Source organism: Channa argus, chromosome 3, assembly GCF_033026475.1.
Source record: "Channa argus isolate prfri chromosome 3, Channa argus male v1.0, whole genome shotgun sequence".
NCBI lineage: Eukaryota > Metazoa > Chordata > Actinopteri > Anabantiformes > Channidae > Channa > Channa argus.
The window spans coordinates 5,907,480-5,917,539 of NC_090199.1; the positions used below are offsets into that span (position 1 = coordinate 5,907,480).

General features: G+C 37.0%; 1 protein-coding gene across 1 annotated transcript; it reads right to left on the minus strand.

Moving 5' to 3' along the window:
* Positions 1-3,313: 3,313 nt before the first annotated feature.
* Positions 3,314-8,612, minus strand: LOC137124636 (serine protease 1-like). Its single transcript, XM_067499746.1, has 5 exons — positions 8,581-8,612; positions 7,432-7,611; positions 6,146-6,207; positions 5,880-6,037; positions 3,314-3,793 (listed from the first exon to the last, which is right to left on the minus strand). Exons 1-5 carry the CDS (start codon positions 8,610-8,612, stop codon positions 3,638-3,640), a joined length of 588 nt encoding a protein of 195 aa, XP_067355847.1. The 3' UTR covers positions 3,314-3,637.
* Positions 8,613-10,060: the final 1,448 nt, after the last annotated feature.

Genomic DNA, 10,060 nt, shown 5'->3' on the forward strand with positions numbered 1-10,060 from the left:
ATTTTCAGGAAAAATCCAATGTATATGTAGAATATACAAAATGCATATTTGTCTTTGGGCAAATTAAAGGTTTAGATTATGAATAAATATAATGTAAATACAGTAAGAAGCTAAAATAGACACGCAAGTAAAAGAGAAACAGAAAAACGCAATCTCTCTTGCAGCTTGAAGTATAATTGACCAAGTAATAAAACAGATACATATTGATTGCAGAAAGTGACAAGAGAAACAACAGCGTTCGCAACTGTACATTTTAGTGCACGAGAGGTGATTACTCACAGACACACAGCAAAAGGAGGGAAAGAGTCAGACGACACATTGTTGTCCAGCGGTGACGGAGACAGTGCGACAATGGCGCCTTTTTAAACCTTTTCACACACGGCTTTGGATCGACCTTTACTTTGTGAGGGTTTGCTGGATGGGGAGGTGGAGAGGTGTGCACATTTATGCAAAGTTTGGGAAACACTTCATAACCCGTGACTTTGTCTTTCGTCAAATTAACAGAACGTTACACTTAGAAAGTCTACAGGCAGCTTTATGGTGATCCTCAATGACATAATCCATAATTTTAACCACCACAGCAAAATGTCTAATCCCAGCTCTGACCCTTACCTACATCCAGTTAGAACCTAAATCTAACCCTCAAATCGCATTTAATGTTTGTCAGAAAAGGAGTAATGACCTGTTCTGTGACATTTTGTAGCAGATTTAAAAAAGTACCCACTTGACGTTGACGTAATTTGATTCATCAAAATTGAAAACCACTTTGTACAGTCCTCAAGGTCAAAATACAACAAAATATGATTAATATCATCATCTGTGGCTCCCCAAACCAGCAGAAATAATGATAATAATTTTCTATCATCTACGTTTTATTTATATCCATAACCTGTATTGTGTTCATTTTGTCAGACAACATGAAATAATTTTATCTTCAGCTTATTAACAATGTTTGCTGAAGTTTGCAACTGGTGTCTTCACACAGCACATCATTAGAATATTAAAGAAAACTGTGTAAGCTGGAACGTATTAAATTTTAAATAAAATTATATGGTTATGCAGTGTATTAATTAACTATTCAAAAACACCAATAACAATATAGTATACGTTTAGACAGTGTACTATAGTCTTCACTGTAGCGTCCGCTTTTTTAAATATCTCTCTTCGTACAAAGCGTTTAACATGATGCTATCGTGATGAAATGTTCTCAGGAAGAAATGTTCCTCTGGATCATATCTGCTCAATAGTAAAAACTGACCTTATCAAAACAAATGAGCTTAGGTGCCAGTGTGCACGGCAGCAGTAAAACCTGACTTGAATCCATCAATCCACGCAGCCCAGGGCTTAAGTTACACTTTTCCTTTTAGGGTCTCATTCCTGGACTTTACAGCCCCTTTACGACAAGTGTCTTCAGTGCTCAGTAGAGCAGCATGACCTGCTGTCTAGTCTGTTTCCGTGTAGGCACAAGTTGCCCCTGTTTTTTAGTCTTAAGTGTTTGGTTTGGTTGTTGCACTGGGTTTAGTGTCTGTTGTCGTGTTTACACGTGTGTTTGTTAGATTGTGGTTCTGCTTAGTCCCTGAATGTGAGCACTCTTAGTTTAGGGTTTGCCCCTCACCCTGGAGCTGTGGACCACTTTTGGTTTCTTAGTGGCAGAGCTGAAAGCTCTCGTCATACTTTGGCGTAGAAGCTTTTAACGCTTAAACTGGTCCAGACCCTTTCAACTTTTTGTGTGTTCGTCAGCTTCTCTGTATCTTTTATACTTTTTGAATAATCACAGTTTTAGTTTTAGGAACCTTTTGGGGCTTTTTCAACTTCTCCATTAGTCTGTATTGTGGAATGTTGGAGCAGCTAACTGTTCAGATTCCACTCTTAACAGGCTTTTTTCCTTCTTTTCCTTCTTTCCTTCAGTCAACTTTAATCTTACATGAATAAACTATACATCAAAACGTAGGTATTTTTTTCTTCTTTCAGTAAATGTAACTCCCATAGTGACGGGACTTACGGTTCTTTCTGTAAGTTTCCTGAAGCGGAGAGAGTGCCGTCCCATTGGAGCCCATTATAACAGAGCAGTTAGCATTTAAATGCTAAAACGAGTTTGTGGTAAAGTCTCCCAACACCGGACACACACACACACACACACACACACACAACAACTACAACACACACGTACAGGAAACACACAACCTTTTTCAGTTTTTCAGTATTAAAATGGTTCCTTAATTTCTAATTATTTACTTCTTTTTTTCTTTACACTTTAATTGTCGACTTTTTACTTTGCTTCTTTTAACTTTGAATATTTACCTTTTCTTTCTTTTCTTTTGTTTCTTACTACTTCTTTTAACTTTTATTATTTCAACATGTTGTTTCAACTTATTTATTTCTACCTTTTTTCTTTACGCTGTTAATTGTAACTTTTTACTTTGCTTCTTCCTTTGTTTGTTTTCACTTTAAATATCAACTTTTTACTTATTTACTTCTTCCTTTGTTACTTTCTACTTTTTTTCTTTTGTGAATTCAACTTTTGCTGGACTTTTGTTTTGTTTTTTTTTCTCTTATTGTCATCTTCTTTCTTTCTGCTTTTGTTTGTATTTATCTCTCTTCAGCTTCTTGGATCTTTTCAAAGCCTTCGAGTTTGGCTCCGCATTTGCGGCTTCGATTGTGCGAACGCCTCTGCTCTCTGCATCTTCCTGGCAGTCGGCGTCTACAGGGCAACTTAACAGCTCTCCCACGTAATTTCCTCGGAAACTGCCTTTTCTAGTTATTATTATTATTATTCCCTCATCTAGATCATTGGTTTGCTTCATTGTATCAGTTTCCTTATTTTATCATTATTGTTTTTACAATTACGATTCTCCACAGATGTGCTAGACAGTTTCCCTGCGTTGAATTTTATGGATGTAGTCTTTATTGCAGGGACAGAGTTCAGGATCTCCATCTCATCTTCATCTCATCATGCTGCTGGAAGTTGGGGAGGGGGTGTAATTTAAGAATGAACGCTATAGACTGAGTGTCACTCAGTCTTAAACCTGTTCTTTCAGCTGCATTTTGTACCTCACCTTTCATTATTTAAGATATATGTGAAACTTTGCTTTGGTGTAAAAATCAAAGTAAATATGATGTATAACCAAATAAGCGTCTGTCAGTCTGAGCAGATTTTAAATCATGACTTATGGCTCATCTGGCACTAGTTTTCTTCACTTCAACAGTTCTGTTTCTGGACATTTAGGAGACTGAGGCAAGAGGTTTCAATTGTTTTTTTGTTTTTTTTTTCATTTAATAAGTATGAAGAAAAGTATCAGAAATGTGTCCAGAATTGGGCAAAATTCAACAACAACAGTGATTTCTGTCTGTCAAAAGCCACACATGAGAACATGAGACGGAAGGGGAGCTATGACAATCACTCTTCAGTCATGTTTATTTTACAGGAATTTAAAAATTAAATGGTTTTATATATCACGTGCTTAACTTCCATTGTCAAATTTGGAATTTAAAAGTTTTTCAATTACATTTTGCAGGTAACGTAAACTGCAGTTTGTTATGAGTATCACCCGTGCTCACCTGTAATCATTTGAAACCTCATATTTAATGGGTTAGGGTTATAAAAAACATTAGTCAGTTTACAGTATTCATTCTTTGGTCAGGGGTTTGCAACAGTTTGATGAATCCAGATTAAGTATTCTTGTTGACAGATTTTAATAAATCCACTTCCATCAACACATGCCTGTGTAGGATTTCCAAAGGAAATGACACCATAAATCCTATCGTTGAACACCACTGCCCCTCCAGAGTCACCCTGTAAAAGGAAAAATATATATTCTTAATATATCTGAGTGTAAATACAACCAGTTTAAAACATGTACACAAAGTTAGGTGAAGACCAGTGTAGTCTTCAGCGTCCATTAGTTTTTTAGTTCCTTAGCTTAAAGATGTTTTCACTGATATTGAACTTGCTTCTTTTGGTTCTAGTTTGGATAGTAAATATAAATGAATACCTGAATAAATGAAAATAACTTCCCTCTGACTTCCCTACATTAAAATATCTCTCTACATCTAGCTGAAAAACTCATGGCTTCAGTCAACCTTCAGTGAACCTCCAGTCCAGATTATGTCATCTTGTTGCTCATACTATGGAGTTTGTAATCAGGGTTAACCTTCTTTTCCAGAGCTCCTCCAGATGACATCATCTGAACTCCTAATAATGGAAAATTTCTCCTGGTGATGTCATCTGGTGGAGTTTTATTAATGTACATTTAGAACCTAAACTAAAGCTACAGAGCGCAAGTTGAAAATTGCTGAAGTTGCCCTTTAAACACCTCTGCCCAATAACAAATCACATCACAACAGCTAACACACAGGGTGAAATAGAAGCTCACTGCCCAAAAGGCCTTTTTTTTTTGCAAAATGTTCCTAAACGAATAAAATATTAAAAACGTGCAACAAGAGCTAATTTTCCCTTTTCCCTTTCCCAGGTTTACAACTTGTGGTCAAACTTATACATTCTTTCAGTCAATATACAATGGAGAAAAAAATACCAAAAAAATCTATCAATACCCCAAAATCCCCTGCTGATTTTATTAGGGGTAGCAAACCCTGCTGCACTCTGCACCTGCACCTTTTTGAGACGGCCTGTTGAAATACTGTAAAAAAGAGTAAGAAAGTTTTGACAAATTCTGATTTCATACATAATTTTGAAAGTAATTTCTATCAACTGGGAACGTGTGTTTACCTTTTGTTTGACAGGGTTAATACAAAAAAAGTTGTGCTTCCCTAAAGGACATGTCTTTTACCAGTTTTGAAAGAACAAACAAACCAAGGGAAAATTGTTAACACATTTGCAGGACAAGACTTCTGCAGTACTAAGAAAGTGATGAAGATCAAGTGGATCCCAGTTTCATGAAACTCATCTTAGCAATTGAGAAAACACACCCAACTGTCTTTGACATGTAAGACCCACAGTGATTAGACTAGATTAGAACGTCAGACACTCAATATGGCAGGTAGATTTCATTTTTTCATTCTTCCCATATTGTTCTAACACAGACAAGCTTAACACTTTAACTTCTAGTGTAAAAAAAAAAAAGAAACTTACAGATGGAAATATCCAAAATCAAAACAAAGACTTGAAAATTTTACATTTTTTCCAGTCCCTCCTGTCAGTCAGGCCACAGATTTTCTTCCACATAATGCTTTTCCCTCGTCTGTGATGTAGACTTGCACATAGCAATGCAGAGCAACATCAAGAATTGATTGCGGATTGAAGAATTTGATTTTGCATAAGGGTTTGGGCACATATAAATTAAAGATTCATAATTTTGCAAGTAATTTTTATAAGCTGGGAACATGTGTATTCCTTTTTTTGACACAGTCAATTCCATAACATTTTGGTTCATTGACACTTGTGTGTCATTATAAAAATGGTGGAAACATTTTTTGAAACAATAGAAAAGCAGAAGTGTTTAAGCTAATGCGAAAAACTGCAGTTTCTGGTGACCTGTCCAGCATGTACCTACCTCCACAACCCTTAACACGATAAACAGTAAGTCATAATAAGAGGAGAACTAAGACTGAGGGCAATAACATGTGGTGGAATTTTCATTTTTCATACAATCTTTTTATAATCAGGCAATGGAGATAGAGATTTGGCTGTTTTATATGGGTGACAGTGATTTTGAAATCAATCTGTAGTTCTCCGTAATATTTCTATCTAGAAACCAAATTAGTCCAAGAACTCATGTTCTGTGATAAATATGATCCAAAAGATAGTCATGAACTTTTGGTGAAGAGTATAGAGCATGGTGTGCTGGACAAGTATCATAAAATAGAAAAACATCTAATTAAGATGTCTTGTATTCAATATAATGTTAGCAATAGCAACTTACCTTGCATACATCCACTGTTAAGCTGTGCCCACAGAATATAGACTGATAATGAAAGTAGTTCCAATCCTGCACATGGGTATTCCTCAAATTGTTTAGAAGATTTGTACAGGGAACAACATCAAGGTCTCCACAATGAAGAGATGCTGTCTGACCAGGTACTAGGGAAGATTTGAAGATTAGATTTGAAATACATACTTACTCTACTTTAGGGGTTTTTAAAATCAAAAGGGTATATATATTTATAAAATTGTCATCAAGAATCTCACATCTTTGATTAATAAAGCCTGCAGTTGTGGAACCGTGACCGGCAACATAAACTTTATCCCCCCTGGAAAATGAGAAAAAATAACATTATAACAACATTTTTTATACACGTATTTCTTTCTTATGTTCACATGAAAACAGATGAAAAGAAGTAAAATGTTCAGCAGATAATTTTAATCTCTCTCTTCCCCAGTGTTTCAAATATCTAAAGAGCTGGGTTAAAGACCAACATGAGTCAGGACTCCCCTATCATCCTCAGCAAAATGATTAAAATAGAGTCTCTGGCATCTCCAAATAGTATAATGTCAAAAATGTATTGATTGATTGCGCTGATAATTACTGAGAAGAGTTATACAGTGGAAAAATGAACATCCTAAAAGACTCACAATACATACAAGTGCAAAAACAGGTTTAATATCTTACAAAATACTCATTACTCTCCATCTCAAGGCAGGATGCAACTTCATATTCTGTGCAAGTGACCCTCACATGACCTCTATATCATAACAATCAGTCCTACCATAATAGATTGAGAACATAGGAAAAAAATCAAAAAGGTTTTTGACACATGAGTGTTGGTAACTTATTATCACTTTTTAAACTGAAACTGTATGTAACAGTATGTAGTAGGGTGGATACTTCAGAAAACAACTCTCCAGAGCAAAGTAAATTACATGCAAAATACAAGACTAAAGTATGTATCAACCCATGGTTAGGCAAGTTTCTTTTTTCAGAGCTAATCATATTCTCTGGAAGTGAATTGTTTGAATATTGTTTTAGCATTTACTTTTTTTTTTTTATTCATAAAAATTTTCTATAAAGCATTCTTTAAAAGAATTTGGTTTTTTAAGAAATTCTGAGGATCTGAGGACAGGTGGTGACAATTGCTGTTGAGATTGTAAAACCTATTCAGACAAAGTCGTGTGATATTGCACTACATGAATTTGATAAATACTTGGGGGCGGCTGTAGCTCAGTTGGTAAAGGCAGTCGTCCACGGACCACAGGGTGAGTGGTTCCGGCCCCGGCTATATGTCGAAGTGTCCCTGGGCAAGACACTGAACCCCCTAACAGCCCATTCCCCTCCCCAGCTGTGCAGTGCCGGTCCAAGCCCGGTAGAAATTGGGGAGGGTTGCGTCAGGAACGGCATCCGGCGTAAAAACTGTGCCAAATCAACATGCGGACAATGATCCGCTGTGGCGACCCTGAACTCACCGAATGATTTGAAAGGATAAACAAACCTTTACACTGCAGTATAGCCATACTGTAGATTTGTGCCTACAACTTACAGTTGTGGTAGATGTGCACAGTCAGGTGCAATTGCACTTTGAATATTAGTTGGATAGGGTAGCTTTAGTAACATGATGTCATGCACATTATTGTTGGTATCCCTGTAGATTCTAGGCTCAGACAATATTTCCACTCTTTGTCCTGGACCTGGATGAACACCAACAACTGCATAAATAGTCCTAAAAAGAGGTTAAACAGAAAAATTACATTTTCATCCTTTTGCTTTAAAACCATTTAACAAAATAGTATTTTTTAGGTATGGAACAATTCCTGAAGTTTACAGTTTGGATAATATTCAGGTTGTAAATGTCTTTGTATGTGTATAAATATGTCAAACACAAACAAAGTGAAACAAAGTTATAAACTTAAGAAAACATCCATGGGAAAGCTGAGCAGTCCAACCAGCGCGATTCAGCAATCCAGCTTATTATTTACAGACGTAAACTAGCACTGCAGGTTGAACGAGGAGCCAGCTAGTGCAAAGGCAGCAGGTCAGATGAACAGCAAACACAGAGACATGTAGAATTATTATTACTGTATCATTAAATTAAGTAATACAGTGTTCTCTGCCACCTTACAGATGGAGGAATGCAGGTAGCTTGGCTTTTGTTCAGATACTCCGGTGTCCTCCCACAGTTCATAGACATGCATGTTCGGTTAACTGGTGACTCTAAATTGCCCGTAGGTGTGAATGCGAGTGTGAATGATCGTCTGTGTGTGTGTGTGTCTCTCTGCATTGAGTCTGAGATAGACTGGAAACTGGGTGTAGCCTGCGTCTCACCCAATGGCAGCTGGCATAGGCTCCACCCAGTTACAGATAAAAAAAAAATGGATGCACACACAACAACCCCGTCTCCTCCCCTCCTGTCAGTTACGTTCACAGACTGATTTCAAAGGCTACATTGAAAGCTGTTTCATTTAATTCATCCTCAAATATATGAACCACAGAAAGAATTTAAAAGTTTAGCTATTTTTACAATGACGATTTCTTTGTTTCCTTACAGTACAATATATGTATAATTACATTGTATGTACACGAAATACAAATACAAAATATGTTGGTTCTACCTGCAAGTAAAAAAAAAATTTCTTTCTCACTTTCCTGGTTGCCAACAATGAGTTGCAGTCAGAATCCACCGGTCACTGACCAAAGAGCCACCACAGAAGCTCCATGTTCCATCAGGATCAAGAGTTATTAGTTTGACGTGGTACTGACGCTCATCTGGGTGGCATGGCTGACCTCTAACAACTCTCTTCTGTACATGCACTTCTCTGCTCCAGTGAAACCTTAAAAGAAACGTCATCCACTAGGTGAATGTGAGTTAGAACTGTTAATTAGTTGAATTACGAATTTACTGATGCCTTGATAATGTCATAAGACCGTGATGGCATCTACCAGGAAATGACATGGTTCAGCTCAGGCAGGGGGCAGTTTTACAGTATAATTTTGTCTTGTATTGCAAAATTACACATTTTAAAACATCCTTACTGTTCATGTCCTTACACTTGCACACAAAAACACATTACTTCAGTTGGAAAATCTCTTCATTTACTCCTAGTACAACAAAGAATTAACTTCAACTTCTGACCTGCTCACTGCCGTATACTCGAGACCAGACCAGTACCCTTAGGTCATTTGACTGTCTGGAGTAAACTACAAGAATACCTAAGAGCAGTCACTAGATGTGCTGTACAAGTTTTTTGGTATATTTTCTTATGCCGCCTTTGTTTAGGGGACAAATTGTGCTCTTTGCACAAAACATTGGGCCATTAATTCTGGGAATGGAATCTCTCCTCTTTGGATCTTCCCAGGATTTCTTCGATTTTGTTCTAATGAACAGTGTTCATGGCACCTTGAATTTACAACTGTGTATAAGAAGTGCTATATAAAAATAATGTGAATTCATTAACTGCTTGCTCCTAATGGCTTCCGCTAGACACTCAAACTCTTTGCTATGCATCCCAGTTTATGTCACTGTAAGACAGTGCTCCTGCTTTAGTCAGAGGATACATGATGCCAGCAAGAGAAGATTTCACTAAATCGACATTGGAAAGAGGGACCATAAAAAACAGCCCCAGTGTTATTGCAATGAATTGATCTAAAAATTGTCTTGCTTCCTCGGCCACAGAATAAACAAAACAACAAAGAAAGAGACTCGAACTTAATATAAAATCACCACTCACAAAAAGACAACTCTATCCCAAAGCATATAGAATTGTTAAAGTAAGCATTAGTTGACTACTCATGACACACACAGCAGCAGAAGAAGAAGAGGTGTCGTGTCAACCATCTCACGTCTTACAGTGAACTGCCCTGCAAGTGAACAGAGTGGCAATTTTTTTTAAGGCTACATTTGCATGTTGGCCTTCAAGCCACCAATCACCTCATGAAGGTCTAGCAATGCAACCCATGACACAACCCTAATGGCTACAAAGGACTTACACAACTTTTGGTGCCCTGACCGTTTCCTAACCTTGAAATTTTCCTGTGCAAGCTGGAAGTTTGAGATGTTAAATGGAGGTTATATGGAGTGCTGTAACCATACGGTGTGAAGGTCCAATTTAATTTATCCTCAGCGGGACTCAAACAAAAATGCTCAGAATGGTGTTTTGCCTTTTAAAAAAATC

What these genes read in the sequence shown, in the direction of transcription:
- LOC137124636 (XM_067499746.1), bottom strand. Translation starts at nt 8,612, where the DNA reads ATGGAACATGGAGCTTCTGTGGTGGCTCTTTG. An exon ending in TGTGCACATCTACCACAACT is followed by an intron (nt 6,208 to 7,431) that starts GTAAGTTGTAGG and finishes CTCATTTTCCAG; the next exon opens with GGGGGATAAAGTTTATGTTG. An exon ending in TAACAGTGGATGTATGCAAG is followed by an intron (nt 3,794 to 5,879) that starts GTAAGTTGCTAT and finishes TTCCTTTTACAG; the next exon opens with GGTGACTCTGGAGGGGCAGT.